At 47.7% G+C, this 24,771-nt stretch overlaps 1 protein-coding gene across 2 annotated transcripts in view; it reads left to right on the top strand.

The window, feature by feature from the left end:
- TRIO (trio Rho guanine nucleotide exchange factor) overlaps nucleotides 1–24,771 on the top strand; it is a 226,386-nt gene that overhangs the window by 7,490 nt on the left and 194,125 nt on the right. For both annotated transcript variants that reach the window (XM_044233736.1, XM_044233744.1), the window contains exons 2-7: nucleotides 1,443–1,557; nucleotides 7,121–7,313; nucleotides 9,843–10,355; nucleotides 11,869–11,991; nucleotides 16,075–16,266; nucleotides 23,575–23,706. In XM_044233736.1, coding sequence (XP_044089671.1) covers nucleotides 1,443–1,557; nucleotides 7,121–7,313; nucleotides 9,843–10,355; nucleotides 11,869–11,991; nucleotides 16,075–16,266; nucleotides 23,575–23,706 — 1,268 coding nt within the window. The remainder of the gene's footprint in view (nucleotides 1–1,442; nucleotides 1,558–7,120; nucleotides 7,314–9,842; nucleotides 10,356–11,868; nucleotides 11,992–16,074; nucleotides 16,267–23,574; nucleotides 23,707–24,771) is intronic.

Raw genomic sequence — 24,771 nt, 5'->3', positions numbered from 1 at the left:
TATAATTTAACACTTTTCTAGACTGCATGACCTGACAGTACATGTGGATCATTTTAAGTGTTCAGAATCAAAATTGAGTTTCGTAATTGTTCAGCGGGATTATTAATCATTCTAGGAAATTGTGAAAATCCATATTGGTGAAATATGTTTTTAAAATACCAACATCTTGTGCTGAATCCTTTTTTGGCTTTTCTAAAAGGAGAGAATCCGGTTTTCTGTTGTTAGTGTTTGCTTGCTTTTTAGTTTTACCTCTGCTGATGAAGTAAATAAGATGAGAAAATAATGAGGGGTTTCATGCTGTGACTTAAATTTTGTGGTTTTACTGCTCTACCTCTGAGGACACATGACCAGAGCTGTGAAATGAAGGAAAGATCCTCTTGGGAAGGCTAGATTTTCCTCCTCTGTTTTATTTTCTGAAAACATTGGTGGAGTAATAGAATACTTCTGGAAATTTCACCGGAAGTATTCAGTGATACCCACAGGCCTCATGAGGATTGTATGTGTGTTCATGAGGGTTACATCTGCCAAGATAGTCCCCTGACATTTATACTTTGTATGTGATGTAATTTTTCTAAACTCAAGCTACTTCAGTTCTGCTTTTAAAATTCTTAAATGCCAGTCTCTCTGTCTGTGTGGCTCTGTGTGAGAGGTTGGTGAGGCTTGACCACTGGGGTCAGGTGCTGCTCTCAGGAGAGGATGATGCCCTAGATCCCAGATGATGAAGGTCATCGTTGGCATAAAGTTTGAAGTCCTTTCCCGTTTCTTTCTTTCAAGACTTAAAACCCGGTGTGGTGGGCGCCTGGGTGGCTCAGTGGGTTAAAGCCTCTGCCTTCCGTTCAGGTCATGATCCCAGGATCCTGGGATCAAGCCCCATGTCCTGCTCTCTGCTCAGCAGGGAGCCTGCTTCCTCCTTTCTCTCTCTGCCTGCTTGTGATCACTGTCAAAAACAAACAAACAAAATCTTAAAAAACAAAAAACAAACAACTCCCCCCACGTGGTTGATAGCAAAGAGAGCTTAGAATGCCAGGGCAGGAAGGAGGGGGTGATGTGGGAGGGCGATGGGAGGGCCTGGGAAGGCGGAGGCGGCCACGGTTTCAGGGGAACGGCGCCCAGCTACGTGGAAGCATTCTCCACCCCTAAAAGTGACGCTGGAGGGGACCCACGGGAAGGTACAGACGGCGCCTTCTCTCACGGCTTCCACATGGCGGATGGCACTCAGGCCTGTTGTCCGGAGTCCGGGGAGGGGACGAGGTAGCCCAGCCCCGGGTCCCAGCCCGGTGTCCGCCCAGAGCCCGACTCCAGCCGCTTGCACGCTCCTTCCTGGCGGCGCAGCCGGTGGTCAAGTGCGCGCGCGCGGCTGCGAGGCGGCGGTGCACCCGCGGGGCCCGCGCAGTCCTGTGCGCTCGTCTGCGCCTAAGCGCGCTCCGAACGCTGTTTTGCAGGTGGCAGAGACAAGCGGGGAGGCCCCATCCTGACGTTCCCGGCGCGCAGCAACCACGACAGAATACGACAGGAGGACCTCCGCAGGCTCATCTCCTACCTCGCCTGTATCCCGAGGTGAGTCGCGGGCGCTGCGGGGCTTGTCCCTGTTGGGGCGTCCCAGACGGGACACCGCGCCGCCGGGAGCAGCCGCGCGCCGGCCTGGCGTCCACGCCGCCCACCCAGTGCAGAACGGGCACCGGCCCCTCTGCCCTTCGCTCCGTGTTGTGACCGTTCTGTCACGCTGACGACACGTGTGGGTGTGGGGGCGAGAAGGTACGCGCCTCGCTTGGACAGCGTTGTTGGGGGGGCGGCGGGGCCGGGATGAGGAGGTGGCCCCCAGGCGGACCGTCCTTGGACGCCCCGCGGGACCAGAGACGGCGGCTGTTGTCGATGGTACGTTTCTGCCTCCGTGTCCGCTTCAGGTTCTGGGAGGCGGCCTCTGCGTTTGTGGCGTAAGGTCTGTGAGGCAGCGCGGGTCTTTGCCAGCTGACGGGCCAGGGGCGGCAGCGCCATTCAGTCCGAGACCCCTTCGTGGCTGGGCGGTGGTTCGCGTGGGTGCTGAGGAGACGCGAGACGGGGCGAAGCCTCGTCTTCCTGGTGACTTTGGAAACGAGCCTCCTGCTGGGGTGCAGGCCGAGGAGGTCGGCGCGCCCGCAGGGGGGACCCGCGCGTCTGGCCGGGGGCGCTGGCTTCCCTGGGGGGGGGGGACGGGCGCGCGCCGGAAGGGGGCGTCGCTCGGAGACGCACTAGCGCGTGCGCAGGAAATCCCGATCCTTGTACCCAGGCCGGGGGTTGGGGGGGGGCGTGATGTCATGGACACGGCGGTGAGTGGCACTGCTGATGGCTTCTCGGAGGCTGAGGGCACTGCGTTGCACTCGCCACGGCACACGGGCTGGGACACTGCTGGCCTCCTCGGCCGCCCCAGGCAGGGAAGTCACAGTGTCCCGCTGTGACCCCGCCCCGCGGTGGCCGGGGCATGACTGTCCGCCCTGTTGACGCCTGTTTGGGCGTCGTTTCCGAGAAAGCCACCACTTTGCATCGTCCGTGACTACGCGATGGAGCCCTGCGTGTATATGCGGGAAGGTTCGCTCTCTCCCCGCACTCCTGTGTTTTCTCGGGCAGTTGATCGGTTGAAACCACGGGGTTAAAAAGGGCTTCAGAGATTCTGTACTACTCCCAGTCATTTCTGAAGAACAATCTAGTTGGTGACGACCACTTCGGGAGCTCTGTGTCTTCGGTGCTGTGCTGCTGATGGAAGAAGAGACGGAAGCACAAGGGACGATGTCCAAATCTGTGCCAGTCAGAGATACTTGTCATATAGTGTAACTGTGGAACGACTGTATAGAATTGCGGCCCCTGGCTTTCTGGCCTAAAAATGTCGATGGATTGTAACTATTAAAAACTTCTTTTATTTCATTGATAATGTGAAACATTTGATTTAGGTTGGTGTAGATCATCGGGATGATCTGTCTGAGCCTACAAAACTTCATTATGCTGAGCATACATAAAAGTAGTGAGAATAACACAGCAAACATCCACATACCTGTCATCCGGCGTCAGTGATGACCAGTGTCACCAGTCTTGCTTTTCTCGGTTTCCCCTGTAATAAAAAAAAGTCCCAAGCCTCCTATCATTTCTCTCAGAAATAATAAGCGTATAAGGTGACCCCCCACTCCATTGTCGAGCACTGCCACTTCATCACCTAAGTTTGCTTTTGTATTTATAATTCCAAGTGACAAGAAATGGCACATTGCTTGTCCTTGGTCAATGATAAGAGAAGTAGGATTAACACGTGAATGATATGTTTCTCAAGTGATAATGGGGAAATCTCACAGTGGTTCAAATGGAGAGAAGCGGCGACAGAACCCGTGGGTCTCCCTGACCACACAGGAGCTGTTCCACCCCACTGTGCGCCTGGTGGTGGGAACATTGTTTTGTTAGAGCCGAGCAGCAGGGCCAAGAAAATCATCGTGTGAATTTTTTTTTGACTTGTGGGTTTGCTTGCACTTAAGTCTGATTTTTTGTTGGCACAGTTCCAGAGCTGTATAAATCGTCCTGGGGGTCATGAGTCTTCTTTTCCTATCCGTTACCCCTGACAGTTTCTGTGGCATTAAGGTGGCCTTTTGCTACCCGCAAGTGGATAGTTGCAGGGCCCCACGTTCCCAGATGTGGAGAAGTACACTATCCAGAAAGCATGGACAGCAGAATCAGACCAGCTGTTCCTTTTATCAGTTTTCTGATCTGTGAAATAGGACAGTAATGAGTACTTCTTGGGATCATTGTGAGTGTGGAGTAAGATTCCGAATGCACATACCCAGTGTAGTGCCTGATACACAGTAGCTCCCTAGGAAAAAGTACGGTAATTTCCATTTGTCCTACTTCCCTTCTTTTATTTTTCCCTTTGACATGTGCTCTAGAGCCCAGTTACCTTATTTTTCTTCTGCATGGCCTCTCTGTCTGTGTGCCTCTTAAAATGTGGCCCTCAGAGGTAATCGTAAGTGTGATCTGAGCGGTGATGGGTAGTTTGAGCATTATTACTTGGGTCACCTTCCCTTTCCTTCCTCCCTCCTTTAAAAAAAAAAAAAAAGTGGGATGCCTGGGTGGCTCAGTCAGTTAAGCCACTGCCTTTGGCTCAGATCAAGATCTCAGGGTCCTGGGATCGAGTCCCACATTGGACTCCTTGCTTAGCGGAGAGCCTGCTTCTCTCTCTGCCTCTCTGCCTGCTTATTATCCTCTCTCTCTCTCTGACAGATAAGTAAATAAAATCTTAAAAAAAAAATAAAAGCAATTGGAGTAATGGAGTGACTTTCATAGAATCAATTTGCAAAGAAACTTTCCATTAACTATGTGGAGGAGAAGCAAATCACAGTAGAACTTCTTGGTGGTCTAATTGGGATTCCCACACAGTGATGAAAATAGCATTGGTCTTGGTACATCTCTAGGTGTTTATTGCTCTTATTGTTTGAATTACACGTATACTAATTATGTTTTAGAGTATTTTGGCTTCTTTAGGATGATTTATAGTAGCTACATGGATCAACTCTTTTTTGTCACTAGCAAAGTAATGTGAGACTTAAATTGATTCATTTGTGAACATTCATATTAAAAGGTACTTTCTTCTTGTAGAAACTAAGGAGCATTTCTGTTTTTCAGAGACCAGCATTGAGAAGGCATGTTAATTTTATCTAACATTTCTTTATCTCCCAATGAAATGAGGTTCTTAAAGGAAACTGCCAGAGTACCTGGTGAATGATCACACGTCCCAGCGAGCCGTGTCTTCTGGTGGAGGTGTGGCATGGGTGCCTTCTCCTGGAGACAGCTGCCCACATGCCCTAGCTGCTCCTGAATAGAACTGGGTTTGGGAATCTTTGCAAGTCACTGCTTTCTTAACAAGGACTGGCTTTTAACTGGGTAAAGAGATGGATTGGAAGGATGTGCCCTCCCAGCCCAGTTCGTGTGCGATTTTCGTTATTTAGAAGTCACTGGGTGGTCAGTTCGATTGTGGAGGAAGGTGGATCGTGAGTCCTTCTGTGACCTGTGCAAGCTCAGGCACCTTCTGGTGTGGTGTTCTCTGACGTGTTCCTGTTGTTGAGTCTGGAGTTACTCAGGATGCCTTTCCAGCCCCTTTCAAGTGGAGGCGCTGTGCACACCGTGTCATGCTCTGTGAGGAGAGACACACAGTCTGCCTGAGAGCGTACCCGGATCTGGTGAAGGCTGATGCTGAAGTCAGTCTAGCAGACAGCACCCACTGAGGCCATCAGGGGCCTGGCGTGTGGTCTCCTGCCTTTGGAGTGTGGCAGTAGATGGTGTATCCGGAGTAGAGGATCTCTGCGGGGGCAGGCTCCCTGTGCTCTGGCTGGTCTTGCCAGATTGCACACCCCATCAGAGCCCTAAGAGGCCCAGAATGCTCCATGTCAGTGACTTGGGAGATTTGAGGAGACCTTTCTGGAAGCCCTGTTTGCTTCCAGGATCTGTGAAGGAGGTCCGTGCTGTGCTGTTCCCTGGTTTATGGCCCAGGACCTACTGGAGACACGGAGAAGCGGTATCATGAGGGAGGCCTGAGCCAAGCATTAACTCATTTGGGGCTCCTGTTCATGTAGGAGTGGCAGACAGGAGGTCATCAAACCATTCCTGGCGGTTTCCGCCTTTGAGAAGCTGGGCTGCTGTCAGTCTGTGTCCCCGTGATGGCTCGCCACACCATGTTTCCAGCACCTGCACTGCTGCCTACCCAGGTTCTAGCCCCACAGACTTGTTTTGTAGAATTTTTTTGTGACATGCCTCTTACGGGGATGTAGCTGTGACAGGAACTTTATGTCTGTGAAATTTGGAGCAAGTTACTGTAATGGCGTGCCTCAAAATAAGGAAAAGAATGGCATTCTGCAGGGATGGGGGGAAGGGTAAAGGTGTGAGCTGATGCAGGAGAGCATGAAATTGGTTTTAATTTTGACTTAATTTATTTTGGCCTTTTAACAACACTTGATGATAGAGATTAGTTTCCTGAGTTTTTAAAACTTGAGTTTATAACTATAAATAGGTTTTAGTTTCTCAGGTGATTACCTGAGGCAGAAAAATGTCCAATGTCTTTCCACTGTCTGGGCCCAGTACATTTACACTGGGTGAAAAAGTTGTCGTTACCCACTCAGGGTCTTACGTGTGTGTCCAGATCCCTTCCTTCAGTCATTATCTGGCTCACATCTGGCACTAGGACCAGAAGCCTGCATGGACTGTGTGAATCCACCACAAAACAGGGTTATGGTTGTTCCAGAAGTGGAAGGCCGTGCCAGAGCCTTTCTAAAAGCTTCCCCGTGAACACTGAAGTTATAACCAAGTGTGACAGAGTATTTTCACCTGCGTTGAAGGACATTTTGACTCTTGGATTTTCTTTATGGCAGAAGTGCATTGCCTATATTTTTCATGTACTCGGGTTGAGACTTAATAAGACTAATAATTTTTATTGCTTTGTCAGGGTCATTGTTAAGAGAAACTGGCTTTTTTGTTTAAATTGGCCAGAACGTGGAGGGGAAGAGCACAGAGGCTCTAGCACTTGCTTGGCCGGTGCTGAGGACCAGCCTCGTCACCACCATGGCCTTTGTGTCACCAGTGCAATTGCGTGCAAAAGACAAATAAGTCTTATCATTACTGTGAAAATCCCTTTACTCTGGAGACCCTGCCAGAAGGGCACCAAGGAGCCCCAGGGATCAGTGGAGCACACTTGGAGAACCTCTAGGACAGCTAAGGACCCAAGCCAGTTAAAGGGGACAAAACGGGACATTGAAAAGCTCCCGCCATCCCCAGTGCACTGGCGTGGGTGGTTTCAGTGCCCGTGATCCTGGGAGGCTCCTGGGACTGCTGTTCATTGGTCTGTCACCCTCCCCACCTGGGCTCTCTGCACACTGTTAGGGGTCTGTCCCCACTAGTGCTCACTGAGGACCTTTGCTGTGATAGTTCCTAGACAGTTTGTGGGATCATTTAATAAGCAAAAGATGAGACACCCACTCCCCTCCCCCACCCACCCTCACCTCATGGTACGGAGCCCCACAGACATCAGGGTGAGGGTCACAGAGTCAGCCTCACCCAGTGGGACTCTGGTCGGAGGAGGAGTTGCATGGCTTAAACCTGTTTCTTTCTTTTTCTCTAGTGAAGAGGTGTGCAAGCGAGGATTCACAGTGATCGTGGACATGCGCGGGTCCAAGTGGGACTCCATTAAGCCTCTGCTGAAGATACTGCAAGAGTCCTTTCCCTGCTGCATTCATGTTGCACTGATAATCAAGCCAGACAACTTTTGGCAGAAACAGAGGACGAATTTTGGCAGTTCTAAATTTGAATTTGAGGTAACTTCCATCTGTAGCCAGACCAGTTAAACCAATAGGCGTGGTTCATTAAAAGTTGACTTTCTCCTCGTCATTTTAGATAATAGATTTTTAAAAGCACATATTAAATGGGAACGGCACATCTTACATACAGATGGCATGTAAAATCAGTTACCGAATAAAAGAAAATTTGGTTCATTTATGGCATGACGCTACTGGATTATTTCACCCACGGGCGATTTAGGTTTTAGTTCTCTTGGTTTTGGTTGGTGGGGCTGCTGAGGTGTAAGGTGTGTACCATCGGAAGAGGCTCCCTCTTACTTCTCGTGCTAAATAAAACAGCTTCGCCCTTCAGTCCCGATGGCTTTATGTGGCACCAGATCCATCATCATTGCCTTCGGCTTGGAAATAAGGGAATGTTAGGGAGAGATACCCAATTTCACGTGTCCGGAGGAAAGTGAGTTTTCACCTTGTCCTTGAGAATGGAGGGAATGATCTGTTCTGTATTTCATGCGTCCGTTCTCTTGTTGATGGAAAGGGAGATACTCCTTTCAAAGCTCTGCAGAGTTCGGAATTCAGCAGCACATTAGGTCACTGTCTTAGATGGTGTGTGAAACAGGCCTCAGCCTGCTGACTTCTTTTCCTTTCCACTGTCTCCTCTCCTTCAGCTACTAAGGCTCTGCCTGGGCTTCGATGCAGGTAATATAAGGAGATGATTATGGGAAGAAAGTGTTCTGGCCAGCTTGAAACCTAATTCATGTCATATTCTGTAGTACAATGTTTTCTAATAAGATCTCATAATATTTGGTGGAATAGCTTGTGCTGCTTCTTTAAGTTTGTCCAAATAGCAGGTGTCAATAAATGTCCTCATGGGTGTTAAGATAAACGACAGTAGTAGTAAGCACATCATGCAATAGTACTTCCTAAGCTGCATGTTCCATGCTAACTTTCAGTGTTTTCACATGTGTATTACTTGTGTTTTTAAATCTCTTGCCTTGGTACTGATTTTCAGTCAGAAATTGGAATTCAGTTTTAATTTGAATTTGAAACTTCATTCAAGAGATTTAGGTAAAAGATGAAACCCATAAGCCTTTACCTTCACACAGTTAAAAAGTCATTTTGGACAACAGTTTATTGGGTCTTATTATTTTCCTGATACAGAATTTAAAGTGTGTTGCTTTTAATTATACGTGTTTAAAGCAGAAACAATGGTGTAGCATTGTAGAATGCACAAAAAAGTTTTTTGCTAGTCTGATTTTGGTATCTTCCCCTGGGCCTTCAAAGTTCCCTCGACCAGCTTCTCTATTGTCTCTACATCGTTACCAGCCTCTCTCTGTGAAGTGATTAGTTCCATGGATGTTACTAAAAGCCTGGACAGATGAGATAGAAATGAACCTACCGTCCCGTCTGCACGCAAGCAGATGTGCGGGGCTAGGAGTGGCCCCTCTTCCTAGCTCTCTTGCTTTGTGCGGGTTCTTATATACACCAGCATGCGGCTGGTGTAGTTCTAGGTCTTCTAAGGCTGGAGGTGACAGACGTGGGGCTAAGCCAGCCCTTCTTTGGTTTGTTTTTTGGCTCTTAGGCTACAGATCTTTTTCCTGTAACTTTGTGTTTGCATTTAATGACCCCTCTCCCAGCCCCGATGTTTTCCTTGAGGCACAATATTGATAGTAACCCTGTGGTACGTGGCATAGGTAGGGAGAGGGTAAGATTTTTGCTTAGATGATAAAGGACTAAAACTTGGTCGCTGTTAGATTGGAATGTAGTGCAAGTTGGAACGTACAAAACTTCTACTACTCAGAATTGTGACAGATGATTGTAAAGCATGAAACATCCCGTCTGTCTTCAGCTTTATGGCAGGAGCTTCTGCCCCCTGTCTGGCTAACTTTTGTCTATTTTAGAAAGTTTCAAAAAGTCATTCATAGCCTAGTATCTGCTACTTGACGGGAGGTGGACTAGCGAAAGATGAGCCGATTGTGGTCCGGTTGGAGCATGTCTGTCACTGAATAAGGAGCTCTCAAACACGTGTCTTCAAAGGGAGATGGCACTTCTCAGGGTTGTGGAAGCCCACGAACAGGACATTTGCTTGGTTGCAGAGAGCCCGAGGCCTCTGCAGAGTTTTCTGTTGGGAGTGAGATGGTGGAGTGGTTCTGAGGAGAAAGAGTGCATTGATGAAAGTAAAATTTCTTAACCGTCTGCTCTGTATCGCGATTTAAGACCTTTCCCAGTTAACATGCCTAAGATAGTGGGTTTATTTCCACATTCTTGGGAAGAAATCTCATTTCTTTAGCTCTCACGAGATACACATCCTGTAATTTTAGGTATTCTAACTAACGTGTTGTTCTAATGGACTTCTGTTTCACTGGCTATACTGGTAATGTTCATTTCACCTACATTTGTTTTTATGGGGCCAGAACAAGGTATGTTTTCTGTAAAGAGATCACTTGCCTTACATTTTGAATATCTATAAGTAAGTATTGCAAATTGCATTTTGATAAGGCCACAGAAAATTGGTTCATTTTCTCATACATGATTTTTTTTCCCCTTAAGACAAACATGGTCTCTTTAGAAGGCCTTACCAAAGTAGTTGATCCTTCTCAGCTAACTCCCGAGTTTGATGGCTGCTTGGAATACAACCATGAAGAATGGATTGAAATCAGAGTTGCTTTTGAGGACTACATTAGCAATGCAACCCACATGCTCTCTCGGCTGGAGGAACTTCAGGACATCCTGGCCAAGAAAGAATTGCCTCAGGATTTAGAGGGGGCTCGGAATATGATCGAGGAACATTCCCAGCTGAAGAAGAAGGTGATTAAGGCCCCCATAGAAGACTTGGATTTAGAGGGACAGAAGCTGCTCCAGAGGATTCAGAGCAGTGACAGCTTTCCCAAAAAGAACTCGGGGTCAGGCAATGCGGACCTGCAGAGCCTCCTGCCCAAGGTGTCTGCCATGCTGGACAGGCTGCACTCCACGCGGCAGCATCTGCACCAGATGTGGCACGTCCGAAAACTGAAGCTGGACCAATGCTTTCAGCTGAGGCTGTTTGAGCAGGATGCTGAAAAGGTAAAGGAGCAGGGGGAGAGGAGTTGAAATGAGACACAGACGGGTTTCCTGGATCATCGGGTCCTGGCAGCTAGGGGGCTGCTTTGGTCAGGAGAGAGGGCTGAGGAAGAGGAAGGTGTCGGTTCACTCCAGCCATCTGCCCGAAATCTTCCTTCTAGCTTCCCTCGTGCTGCAGGCCAGGGCTGTCTGAGGAGCGTTGGGTTCTTAATGACTGACATTGTGGTTTGGCATGCCTGTAAGACGAGAAGGGTATCTTGAGTTAAAAGAGTGAACATCTTATAGAATTTATATGATCAAAAGCAATAATTACGTAGGTATGTGTTTTGCCCCAATGAAGCCAGGGACAGAGCACCATTCCGATCTCTTGACCATGCTTTTAAGATAAAAGACGAATCAGGTGTAAAAAAGAATAGCTTCTGGGAAATACGGGCAGTGATTACTTATGGCCTCATTTTATTCTCATGCTCCAGATGACACAGCTGGTCTGAGTGGATGCTCATGTCCACTGCTAACTCCGTCTTAGCAGTGGGAACAGGACACTTCCTGAGAGGACTGTGTTGCAAGCCACGAACATGGGTGAACCGATCACTCTTAATTTGAGCTCATTGAATTTTTTTCACAGAGTTTTTCTCACAGGAGAATATTTTCTAGTGTTAAAAAAACTACATCACTAATCTTTGATACAAAAGGACCTTTCAAACAGTGACAATCCACTACTGTTGTCTGGCAAGCTTTTAACCTACCCGTCAGCGTACTTATGTATAAAGAAATGCCTTGTCAAAGACACTGGAAAAGTCTTCCTTTCAATTACTAGGAAAAAACAGGTGACTGTCTCTAGGATTCTGATTCAAGTCACGATACTAGTCCAAATAATGATAGTTATTTCCTTTTGCTTTCATGTTTTCCTTGTGAGCAACGTAACTGACCTCCTTTTCCAGGGAGTATCTGTATTGAACCTCGAGAGAGATGTATGTCATCATTAAATTTTTTTCCAGTCCTTTCTATTTTTATGGTAAAATTTATTGTTTGCATTTGCACGGTTTTTAAAATACTGTTTGCTCTCAAGCAGATCTGATCGTGTAGTCACTGGAGTTGCTGTCGGTCATCTGTGGGCATAGGAGAACCTGCTCAGATACCTGCCAGTCCCTAATTTCACCCAACAGGTCTTTCACTGAAGAGCAGTGTGGTCAGGGAAGCAGTTCGCAAAAGTGGGGAGGCTGGGTTGAGACTCAAAGGTTGGATTTAGTTAGCCTGGGGGATTTGAGCACCCCTCTTTGCCTGTCTGCCCCTTAATTCCTCATCAGCCGAAGGAACACATGCGGTAGGACTTTCTTGCAGACCGGGCCAGTTCAGAACAGCTTACTTCGAAGTCAAGGATATTTTTGGACCCAAAAGACCGAGAGGTTGTCAGAGCAAAGATACTGCCCTTGGTTGGCTTGGCCCTGCTCCTGGGCCTGTGGCAGCCATCCCTCTTCCTGGGGCTGCTTCAGCTTGCCTTTCTTCATTCTGGTAGATGTTCGACTGGATCACACACAACAAGGGCCTGTTTCTGAACAGCTACACTGAGATCGGGACCAGCCACCCCCACGCGATGGAGCTGCAGACGCAGCACAACCACTTCGCCATGAACTGCATGGTAAGAGGCTGTGGGCACAGAGGTGGCGTGTAGGAGAGGGTTCCAGCGGACGGGAGGGACTGACACAGACGGTGCCCCAGCCCTCCGCCAGGAGGCCACGCGGGGCCTTTAGAGGGACCGGTGGGGTTGGTAGCTGACCTCCGAGCATGCGACGTTCTAGGTGTTAGCAGTACCTACAGGTTCTTTTAAGCTTTAAGCAGATGAAAATGTGAGAACAAGCAAACACATCGGAGAAACTCGAGCCAGTTACTTGGCCAGTTTACATGGATGATTTTGAGGCCGGTTCCTGTGCTGTACCTCTTAGGAGCCTGTAGGGGCTCCAGAGAAGCGGCTCAGTGGTCGAGGGAGTGTTCTGAGCAGAGCTGCCTTCAGTTTGCTGGCTGCCCTTTGTGAGGAGGACATAAGCCAGCCTGCCTGCTTTCTCCCTCCAGGGCACACTCCAGTTCTCTTAAAACGTGACATTTCCCTCCAGGTTGAACTGAAGTACTAGGGTCTGGGCATAGGCCATGCCTAGAACACCCTGCTCTGTTTGCGGCTGAGGCACTTGACTCCAGTGGCCTGTTGTGACCAGTGTTGGGTTGTTGTAGGACTGTTAAGCAAAACAACAAACAATTCTAAATAGTATTTTCGTTACATTTTTGGAGTTAATATAATTAAAATAAAACACTATGTTCTACAGGATATATGTTGTTTCTGTATACAATTATCCTTCTGAAAATTTCCTTTTCAGGGACCACGAGTTTTGGGTTGGACTTTGAGCTAGTCTTATGAGAATTAACCACTCTTCTGCCTTGTAACATTTGTACCAGAACACTGAAGTGGTATGAAGACAGGGTCTTTGCTTAAATTAATTCAGTAAGATGCTATTTAATTAAAGTTTGGGTAACTGAGTGCTCTAGGCAGTTTCAAAGGTAACATTTAGCAATACAATTTTTGTAATAGACTCCATCAAAATGTTTAGTGTCTGTTCTAGAGTTTGAGGTAAGAGAATTTCTGGTTTGAAATTTTAAACCCAGGCATAGATGAAGAGTTCCAAAATGTTACCTGTGGAGAAAGCATCTTAGAATTTCTTCCTAAGAAATTTTTATCAATTTTTCAAGTTATTCTGAAACCACAGCTAGTTTTGGAAGGCATTCAGTCTGTTGTATCACATAATATATAAACAAGAAGTACTAAAATATATTTTAGAAAAACAAGAACAGAAAATATACCCACCCCCCAGCATTATTAGTGCGACATTTAGGGTCAAGAAAATGGGAAGTATGATGTAGAAGACAGGAGCATGGGGTGGGTTAGGAATGCAGAGGTTTCTAATCTAAGCCTTCCAGTTACCTTGTGACTTTGGGCAGTCCATTTAGTCTCTGCAAGCCTCAGTTTCCTAATCAGTAAAGTGGGGATTATATCTGCCTTCCATGGCAGATATAGTTTTATTTCCTCTGCATATGTAAAAACACTAAGATAGTGCTCAATGCAAAGTAAGTACTTGATAAATGGTAACTATTAACAGTCATGTTATCACCAGTTAAAAACACTGTTAAAAGAAACTCTTAAAAGTATGAGTAATGTACTTTTCTTTTTTTTAATTTTTAAAGGCTTAAGTTTATTTTCTGGTTCTTTACAATAAACTTATTTTTCTAAGTAAAGTTCTTTTTCTTTTTTTGAAGATTTTTATTTATTTATTTATTTATTTATGAGAGAGCACAAGCAAGGGGAGAGGGAGAAGCAGGCTCCCGGCTGAGCAGGGAGGCTGACGTGGGGCTCCATCCCAGGATCCTGGGACCACGACCCAAGCCAAAGACAGAAGGCAGACACTCAACTGTCTGAGCCACCCAGGTGCCCCTCTAAGCTTAAGTTTTAACTGGAGGAGTGGCATAACCCTGTGCCACTGTGGGCGGCAGCTGCCGCGGAAGCTTCCAGGCCTGTCTGGCTCCTTGTCCGCCACTCCTCCACGAGTGCTTGGGACCCAGCTAGGACACGTCTTTATGCAGAGCAAGGACTTCTTAATTTGCAGCCCTGTCTTGTGCTTCCTACAGTGTTTTAAACTTTTTTTTTTTTTTTTGATAAAATGAAAATGCTGAATATCAATCTGCCAAGTTGCCAGTCTCTGAAGCATGTTCAGGGACGCCAACAATTCTGCTCATGGTACTATCGCAGATGCTTTTAAAAGCTGTGATGAGGGCGCCTGGGTGGCTCAGTTGGTTAAGCGTCTGCCTTTGGCTCACGTCATGATCCCGGGGTCCTGGGACTGAGTTCTGCATGGGACTCCCTGTTCAGCAGGGAGCTGCTTCTCCCTCTGCCCCTCACCATGCTCGTGCTTTCTCTCTGTCTCAAACAAATAAAATCTTTTTTTTTTTTTTCCCTTTGAAAACTGTGATGATAAGATCTAGAGGTAGGTACTTTAACAAGGGGAATTCTATATTTTATGTTAGAGACTGTTTATTGGTTGGTGTGCCAGCACTTTCCTTATCTGTGTAATCACTGATGGAATGATGGTAAAGGTCCAGTCCACAGACCCTCCACGCGCAATACAGTCTGGTTGAGGATCTGAAAGGGACACGGGACACCGTAACAGAATCTCAGTGGGAATGAGTCCCCCTAGTGGTTCCCATGGCAGACCCGTCTGCATGGAGAGCTCTGCTCTGGGTTCTAACAGAGGGCATTGGCATACGCACTTCCCAGCACCTTTGGGGTTGATTTACATCTTTAATGATACAAAACAAAAATTAGTAATTCTGATCAAGTGCAGCTAGAGGGAGAGAACACATATGGGAGGAGGGGGCATTACTTTTGCATAAAGGATACTCGTTAGAGCATTATTGCCACAAGAGCCAGGGAGGCCGGTTTCCCACTGACCATGGCCTTGGTGGACTGTCTTAGCCTCACGGGTGCCCTCTCTCTCTGCCACTGTAGACAGCGGTCATCTGTTAGCTAATTCGAGGCTGGAGTCTGTGCCTTTCTAGTCCCAGAGTGACTCTACCTAGTTTTGATTTGGGTCAAAGTGGAGAGGAAAAAATGAGTAGAAGATGGTACAAAGGAAGAATGGATAAGTACCTTCTTCAGGGGGCTTTGGGGTGGGCTGCAGATGAGGTCTCCGCGAGGAGGCCACGCAGGGTGTGTGCGGTGAGAGGGCCCAGAGAACCACGGCTAGAGCGGAGAGGAGGCAGGAAAAAGGGAGAGAGGTTTGGAAAGGTTGAGGAATTAGATTTAGCAGCACGGTTGGGAGGAGCCAGCAGGGGTACATGATTTTGGGGAGACCTGTCAAGAGGAGCATGCTGTGGTGACAGGCGGGGGTGTGTTGAAGGCGTGCGTTCCCCACCACTGCCTCTGCCAGACTAGCAGCCTCAAAGGCCAAGGAAGCTGGAAGGGAGCACAGCATAGCGAGAACCTGTTTTGAGGGCTAAGTGTGTCCTTTTTTCCAGCCCCACGCTGTTATTTTTGCATTAAACTGCTGGGCCTGAAGATGGGCATTTCCACAGAATAGAAAACTTGGTTGAAGGTTTGCACCCAGCGTTGTTCCCTTTTGTGCCTCCACTTCCCTGCTGTGGAGAAAGCGGATCCGTCTGCAGAGGATTCTCTGTTGGCACCGCCCAGACGGCTTGGGCTGATGTAGACGGGAGAGCTTGTTTCCACACAGAACAGCCTGTGGCTGCTCCACGTGCAGCGTGTAGTTCCTGGGTTCCAGTTAAAACCTGCGGTGTTGGGTTTTCTTGGTTCTGGGTGATGCTTCTCTGTAGGCTCGCCATCTGGCCCCGTTTCAGGATCCGAAGGCAGCGAGTGAGTAAGAGTGTGTCTGTGTGCACCCACTTGTGTACTTGATTGCTTTGTGCCTACCAGTCTGCCCCTCAGCTAGTTGATTTGTAATTTTGCAGTTTTAGAAATAGAAATTGAAACCACTATTCAGAGTTTCTGGAAATCAGAGAGCCAGTACGTCCACTGTTCTATACCAGGTGATTCTGCCCTTAAAAACAGAAGTGGAGTTCGTGGGCTGTGTTTCAGAAAGCGCTGTGATCCGCAGGTCCTGCAAGGAAGCCTCTTGTTTGCCTTCCTCTGACAAGCCCTCTTCCTCTCCCCCACCTTTCGCAGAACGTGTATGTAAATATAAACCGCATAATGTCCGTGGCAAATCGCTTGGTCGAGTCTGGCCACTACGCCTCTCAGCAGATTAAGCAGATTGCGAACCAGCTGGAGCAGGAGTGGAAGGCGTTTGCGGCAGCCCTGGATGAGCGGAGTACCTTGCTGGACATGTCCTCCATTTTCCACCAGAAGGCTGAAAAGGTCAGTGCTTGGGGCCTGCAGCCCGCAAGGTAGTGACCGGAACACCTTCTCCCCCGGTGCCCTCCCCGCAGCCCAGTCCCTGGGCGACTTTGGTGTGACACCCACAGTGCTTAAGAACATGAGCTCTGAAGTCAGGCAGCTGTGAGCTGAAACCCCAGCTCTCTGACCGTGTGCTGTGCCATCTTCGGCAAGTTCCTTCGCCTCTCTGTTCCCTGGTTTTCTCATCTATAAAATGGAAATAAAAGTATCTACATAAGAGGAGTGTTTTCTCCTGTAAATGAGATAATTCTTGTGAGGTGGCCTGTGTGGTGCCTGGTATACAGTAGGTACTAACCGTGGTAGCCACTGTTCTTTTTCCCTCCTCTCCCTTCTCCCCACTCTTACTCCCCTTCCTCCTCTCCTCTTCCTCCTCACTACTGTCACCTTAGTATTCTAATACGACCCTCTGACAGCAAGTAACAATGCCTGAGTATGAGGTTTTAAATATCAGGGGTTTGCTTTTCTCAGAAAATAAGATGTTGCAAAGTCTCGGGAACTGTAGCTGTACAGCGATGTCAGGCCAGGATCTGCTCCTTTCGCGCTGCCTTGGTCTTCCTGCCATGGCCACAGTCATGGTGTGCCAGCCCCTGCACCTCGAGCACGGCACCCACTATAGTCGGGGAAGCATTATTTTCAGAAGGTCCCTCGCCTCCATTCCCACTGGCCAGGAGTGGGGTGCAGGCCGTGCCCTAGCTCTAGGAAGTGTGGGCAAAGGTGGGTGTGGCTTTTTCGCCTCCACAGCGGTAGGCAGGCTCTGCTGGCCGGGGCTAGGGTTGGAGAGTGGCTTTTGGATAGGCCGCTTCCAGTGTCTTCTATTGATGAAATTATTTGTTTGGATTCAGAGTTCACGTTGGCTTCATCTGCCGATGTTCTGGTCAGAATACTTGAAGAGGGAACATCTAATATGTGCCTGTAACACTCCCCACGCCTCTCCAGGCCCCCAGCGAGCTCACTGAAGCAAACACTCTGGAGTAGCGCGAAGGGAGTGCTTTGCTCATGACTCAGACTTCCTAGTGGGAAGTGTGCGGGGCAGGGAGATACCTCCTCAAGTGGCAGAGAAGCAACACAGGAACTTTGAGCCGCCAGGAAGACATACGGGGGAGAAGTGAGGGGTTGCCGTAAGGGAGAAATACTGATTGGGGAGGATTTTCTGGTGTTGAGGGGAGACTACATTCATAGGGATCTGTACTGATGGTGCTAGGCAGGAAATGGTATCTCTGTAATCTAGAAACAGTCCCTGTTGAGGAGCGAGGCTGGGGAAGGTAGGATAAAGGTCCCAGCTTGCCCAGGGTTTTGGCAAGTCAACAAGAGTGTTGCACAAGACCCTAATTAGCAGTGATCTCGACTCTAGAAACCTTTCAAGTGTGAAGCAAGAGCGGAAACTAAATGGAACAGGAAAAGAAAAAAATGATAGTAGCCTCACATGAAAGCTGTGAATAGGGACTTCCAGGTTCCAATGTAGGGTTTTTCACCTCCCTAAACTTATATATTTGATAGGCTTTATGATAAAGAATAAACAAAAGCCCACAGAGAAAAACAAGTTTTTTTTTTTTTTTTAAAAAGTAATAGGAAACCCCTTCAGCAGAAGCCGTTGGCCAGAGGAGCGGTGCGGCATTGACCACGTCATGGTGGGTGGGGGGATGCGCCGTCTGGTCCCTGCGCGTCCATCATCTGGAATGGTAACATGTTAGGAGCACAGCAACCCCTGGAAGTAGAAGTGTGCTCATTGGTAGTGGACTCACGGAAAGTTCCGTGAAGATGATAAGAGCAAACGTGAGACAGGACAAGCTACATGGGTGAATGACAGAGTCTGAGCCACAGTAACACACAGGGAAAAATCCTGTAAACATGGTAGGATTCAGAATTGTAAATAAGCCCCAAAGTTAATTGCTCTTCTGACCTGCTTGAGAATAATCTAGAAATGAGGGTGCCATGGGGCATTTTTTTTCCTCCAAAATTTTTATCCAAAATTTCAAAAAGAGCGTGGGGTGTTTTCATTTGGATAAGATGAATGAGTAATTTATGGATCTGAAGGAAACGAAACTAGATGAACGCATTATTGAACACAATTTTGTGGGATCTTTCGTAAAGTGTAACAGTGCTTGAGTCTCTGTGTGTATCGAGTAGCCAGAGAAGAAGCCAGAAGCCAGATACAAGTGTAGGAAGAGAGGGACCTGGTGTAGAGAGGCCCCAGGGTTTTTGATGGACCTTGACCAAGGCCTGCCCAGGCATCTGAAATGTACAGGTGGGGCATTGGAACGTGTTTGGAGTGCCTTTAGTCTTGAGTGAAAATGTAGTGGGAATCTTCCCCTTCACTGAACAGAAGTAAGATCCTTGAAATTCTAATGCATGAAGGAAGATCACATCTACTCAGTACTTGCCCTCTTCCCAGGAGAGAAATAGCTCAGCTTTGGTCTTTTGTTAAAGTGCTTTGCTTTCCAGTTAACGCTGAAGCTGTTTTCATATGCTCACTGGGGAGAAGACCAGAAACTTGGACATCCTAAGTTAGGTTGCCATCTTGGCCACCTCTCTGAACCCCATCCAGATGTATCAGTATGAAATGAAGTGTGATCAGGAAGGCCTGGAGCTCCACCGTGGGAGCCCATGGTTCATGCTTGATGGAAGGAAGCAGCTTCCCTGTAAGGAGTGCAGCTCCCAGCTGGGGCGACACGTGCCCTGCACTGCACAGCCGCGCTCCTCTGTCTCCTCTGTGGTCTCAGTGGGTGTTCTGGTGTTGGGGTTTGCTTGTGGTTTTATAAGCATAAATCTTGAGATGGAGACTAGCTGAGGAGAACATTGCCTTGGGCAGACGTCTCGGCCGTTCATTCGCTCTCAGGCCGCCCCCTCTGGGGATGCTCTGTGTGTCCCCAGAGTCTCCATTTGCAAGCTTGGAGACAGGGCTGTGAGGCCGGTGGTCTCAGCGGTACATGGTGTTCACTGCTTTTGGTCACATGGCCTGTCTGCTGGATGGTCTCTTGATACGGAACTTTCATAGCTAATGTCACTAGAATTACATTTTTATAAAACCAGAGAAAGTGATTGATTTTACTATACCTTCACATCTCCTGTTTTTATTATTAAACAAAAATGATCTGGGGTGTGAGGGTGATCTGGCTATGACATCTGTCACTTCACTGATCACCAGGGGTGATCTGGCTGGCGAGGCGGGTATCCCCCGCCTATGTCCCTGCTCCACGGCTCCACGTGTGTCCCTCCCAAGGGCTGCTCGCTGCATCCAGGAGGGTGAGTGTTCCCGAAAGTGGATAGTCTTTGGTCAGGAGCACGCCAGTACCTGTGCTTTCCTGCTGGAACCCCCACACAGACCCTCAGGGTCCCTTTGTGGAAAGAAAGGAGGGCAGTCAAACTTCGAGGTTCTGTGTGTGGCTGTCTGCCTTTCTGAAAAGGAAAAAAAAAAAAAAAAAGGTCTAGAGCTGCATTCTCCAGTGTGGTAGCCAGTCACCACGTGCCGCCATTGAAATTACTTAAAGTTTGTTAAAAGAATGTAAAAGTAAATTAAAATTCCATACAGTGTCCACATCAGGGCTGCTGGCTGCTGTACCAGAAAGCACAGACAGACATTTCCATCCCTGCCGGAAGTTCTGCAAGTGCTGATAAAGATGTACCTTTATGTGAGCCTTCAATCTGATTACCTCACTTCATCTGGGAGTTTGAGAGCTCTGCAACTTGATAATAGCCAAAACTAAAGTGAGAGCCAGTATCTGTATAGTTCTTTAGAATTTACAGAGCTCTCTGACACAAATTGTCGTTTCTTCTTTAAATCAGCCCAGTGAAGTAGATGGGACCAGTGGTATTATTGTCCTTATATTGTGTTTGGGGAGTGATTTGCTTATGTTGGGACTTCTGTTGAGGTCTGTGACAGTCTTTTAGTTCCTGGTGTAATAGAACACTCTTTATTAGGTTAATATCCTTATAAAACTTCACTTTCCATAAAAAGTTTTGGAAAAAACATTTATGGTAAACATCATCTATCCTAGTTATCCAGATAACTTTATCCTAAGTCAGGGTTGGAACTCTGAGGAAAATAATACTTCACTATTCCTTTTTGAATTTTTAAGGCAAATAATACACATGTACTTGGTCCCAGTTTAATGGTGTTTTACTTTATAAAAGTGTAGGCCTGACTTTTGGCTTGTGGACAAAAACAAAGATTCTCATGGAATAGAAAGGAATTGGGGTAATTATGCATAAAAATAAAAAGTTATTGAAGAGAACAGTTGTAACACACACTATCACCGGCATATTCTGCTTCAAACTGAGCCTGCCTCCTCCAAGTTACCGTGCTGATACTGTCAGAGCTTCGCAGATGGGGCAGGCTTCTCCCTCTCGTGCTCTCCACACTCTTTAGAGAAGGGAGCCCGTCTCCCTGGCAGAACCGGGAAAGAGGGCCTGCTGATGAGTACTCAAGGAGCAGAAATGATGAAGTGTGAAGGAAAAGTAGTAAATTGTAAGTTACTTGACTCTAGTCAAATATGAAACTTCTAGGGTAATATTTTCTAGAAGTGAAAACAAAAAAGTGAAGAAATTGAAATAAGAACTCTGACGTTTGAGTTCATATTTATATTAAACATGTACGTCTCTGTGTATCTGTAATATGAAACTGGTGTTATTTTTCTCAAAGAAGAGAAAATCTCTCTAAATATTTGAAGAATTCCCATTCTGGCCAGTTTGTCTCTGTGTCTCCTAAATGAGCTAAGCACCCGCGCTCAGCTGTGCCCTGTCACGAGGCCTGCTGGGGGGGGCGGTGCGGGTGGCGGGCGGCAGAGCAGGCCAGAGCGCTGAGCAGCTCCCAGACTGGAAGCCCCCACTCTCAGCATATGGAGGGGAGTGGAATCCATGTTTATGGAAACAAACCCAATTAATGATTCGAGCTCTCCTGGTGAAGCTATGTGTAGTAATTCCTCTGCCCTCATCTGCTTGCCTCAGTTTTGCGAACTGACGGAGCCAGACTCTTCAGCTGTGTTCAGCTACACTTGAAAAAAGTCACCATTCTGCTGAGCCTCAGAGTTCCCAGGTCTATAGCTGCTCCCGATTTGAATTCATGGAGAAGCATTGAATTCTCTTGCCCTTGCCTAGCTGGGTACTGTGTGTTCACGTATTTAGGCATTGAAAGCATCAGAGGCTACACTGGCTGCTCGGGCCTCCCTAGGGTACGGTCGCCGCCTCCTGCAGCCGTCCTTTACGGAGTGCGTACTCCCCTGGTGCTGTAGTCCCAACCATATGTCTCAAGATGGGGATACGTGCCCGGCCTGGGCGTGGAGAGGGTGGAAGGCCGTAGAATGGCCCGAGAAGTTCAGGGAATGAACACACCGGGCTGCCCCCCTTGCCCATCCACAATGCACGTTATCGTATTAACTTGCCCGGAGAGGTTCTACTCGATATAGTTACCTACTGGCCTTTGCCACCAGGATGCCATTTCCTTGGGGAAGACCTATTAGATGGGGATGGCTGCCCTGTGGCGTGGGTTCGGACTCTTTGAGAAACCATTCAGGGCTTAGAGCTTGTACTCTGGGGTCTCCAGTTGCCATCTCGTAAACAAGAGACAAATTACACTGCACAAAAGCCCTGTGAAACCATGCCCAGGTTTATGTCTGTCACTGGGATACTTCAGCCCAGTGCATTTAGGTGTGCACAATCCCTTCTCCACAGTGGCTTCCTCATGGCAGGCCATCCCTCTCTACGTATTTAGGACCTGGCTGTGTTTCTTCAGGTGAATGTAATCAATACCCTTTCTAGATATTTAAAGAAGCTATAAGTTACTTTTATTACAGGCATATATAAAACTTCTCGAATGTTTCTCTTTATTCATATTTGAGAAAGGTTTTCAATGATTGGTGTTTAATGCAGTCACAGAAAAGGAGGGAAACCGAGATCACTCAGGCTCACCTGTCTGACATTTCTGGAATGCTCCACACAAGAAATCCCTAGAAATACGCGTGTGTCGTCCCACATGCACGCATGCGGAGGGGAGAGGTGTAAGGCAGCCTTGTTCCTACTTCTCCGGGTCTGAAGGTGTTCGGAGGATATCCCCGGCGCTTGTGGTGGCTGAAGCATCAGCTGATATCACAGGACACAGAATGCCCTGCGAATTCCTTTCAAGCCCTGAGGTCTGCATACAGATATTTTTCCGAGTCAGTATGTTAATGATAAAAGGATTTTTATAAACAAATTATTACTTGAGTGACTTGCCTATTTTAAGTTTCTAAAAAAAGTCGTAAGTAACTGGTGGGTGATTCTCCTATGTATTTTAAGAGAATCCTAGCACGTTTCCTGTCTAGCAGGTCTTCACCCAATTTCGAATAATTACCCTCTGCATTCCTTGGTAAACGTAGAAAGATGCCAGGGAATTAGAGTAAGTGAGGTGAAGCCCAGGGAAACGTGTCCATGCCTACTTGGCTTAATTGAATTAGCATCTTTAATGGGGTCTTCTGCCGCTTGCCTTTGACACTTACCTGCGGTGGGTACTGATAGGGTCTCCCTGTAAGTCTGGCAGTGATTTCTCCACTCCATGAATCCTGGGGCTGCGGCACTGGCAGGGGCCGAAAACTGAGGAGAGGTCGGAATGACAGTCCTCAACCAGGACTGCAGCTGAGACGTTTCCCTTCTCGTTTATGTGCAAAGTGGGAAGGACCTCTGGGTCAGTCCACCACCTCCCTCAGCCTTCTCGTGGGCTCGGAGGGCACGGCGGAGGACTTTGGGTGGCCTTCATTTGGGCCTGCCGCTCTTCCTTTGTTCAGGTAAACGATCTCAGATACTCGGGCTTCTGCTAGCGTCTCCGTGTTAGAGGAAAGCGGGAAGGCTGGGTGGAGCTCCTGGCTGGGGCCGAGGCACAGGGCCGCCGGGCCTCCATGCCCCCCACAGCTCGTGGCGCAGGCTGGTTGGCATCACTGGGTCAGAGGAGGCCTGGGGAGTTAACCAGGAGGCCCAAAACAGAACGCAGGGCGGGGTGGCCCCAGGCGTGCTGCTCGGTGTGGGCCTCAGAGTGACCTGGGGCTGTCATTTCAAACAGCAGGTCCTTGGGCCCAGCCCCGCTCCTGCTAGAACGTGAGCTCAGGGTGAAGTCCAGCTGTGGTCTGAGGGCTCACCTCAGTGCTGGCTGCGGTGGAGACTCAACCCTGCTGCTTTCTTAGACTCTCTCTCAATGACCCTAATTTCAAAACCATGTTTAAAAAATATGTACTTTTCAATATAAATTGCCATTGATAGAAGTAATCTTTTTTTTTTTTTTTTTTTTTTTTTTAATCTTCCAAGTACATGAGCAACGTGGATTCGTGGTGTAAAGCCTGTGGTGAGGTAGACCTTCCCTCCGAGCTGCAGGATCTGGAGGACGCCATTCATCACCACCAGGGGATATATGAGCACATCACTCTTGCTTATTCCGAGGTGAGCCGGCAGTTCCGCCCCGTTCAACTTGAGATGCGAGGCAACAGTCTTGTGTCCTCGTCCCAGGAGCTGGGGAGAAAGAAGACAGTTTTGTTTAGCCCAGACATGGCTTGTAGATTTTGTGTTAACATGCAGTTTGGTTGTGGCTTTTGAATGATGTGTGTGTCCTGGGACGGGGTTGTGGGGCTCCTATAAAACGGGGTGGTCGGCCATGAGCTCATTTCCCCTGCCCCTGTGATGTCTGTGGATTTCCTCTGGAGTTGCTTATGTTTTCACCTGATAAAGTGAGATTCCAACTTTCTGGACTGCATGTACTTTAAAAATAGGTGTTTTCACCTGCTGTTCCATCTAGTTGGACCCAGTTTAATTTTCCTGAATGAAATTTTGTAGAAGGAGGGAAACCTGATATTGCTTCATGTTCTAGATCAAAAAGCACACACTGTCTTTTTAAATTTTTTAAATTTTTTTTTTAAAGATTTGATTATTTGGGGGAGAGAGCACACGAGCAGTGGGAGGGACAGGGAGATGGAGAGGGAATCTCAAGCCAACTCCCCTGCTGAGTGCAAAGCCCAATATTGGTGTCGATCTTGTAATTATGAGATCATGACCTAAGCCAAAACCAAGAGTGCTCAACCGACTAAGCCAGCCCGGCATCCCAAAAAACCACATACTGGTTGAAGCTACTAGCTGCTTTAGATATCTAAGTATAGCATTTTTAAAATTTTAATGTAAATTATTTCTTTACCCTGTCTTATTTTCTGCCCCCTTTCTCTGGGCGTGGTTTTTTTTTTTTAAGTTGTTATTTATTTATTTATTTATTTATTTATTTATTTATTTTTTAGAAAGAGGTCGTACACACACAGCAGGAGCAGGGCAGAGGGAGAGGGAGAGAGAGAATCTGAAGCAGGTTCCACGCCCAGCACAGAGCCCGATGCGGGCTCGATCTCACTACCCTGAGATCATGACCTGAACTTAAACCAAGAGTTGGACGCTTAACCGACTGAGCCACCCATGCACCCCTGGGCCTGGCTTTTTTGTGAGGACTTTATGGGATCACTTATTGCA

This window comes from Neovison vison, chromosome 1, assembly GCF_020171115.1.
Source record: "Neovison vison isolate M4711 chromosome 1, ASM_NN_V1, whole genome shotgun sequence".
NCBI lineage: Eukaryota > Metazoa > Chordata > Mammalia > Carnivora > Mustelidae > Neogale > Neogale vison.
Note: the sequence above shows the minus strand (reverse complement) of the source record. Positions and strands in the feature narration are given on the sequence as shown.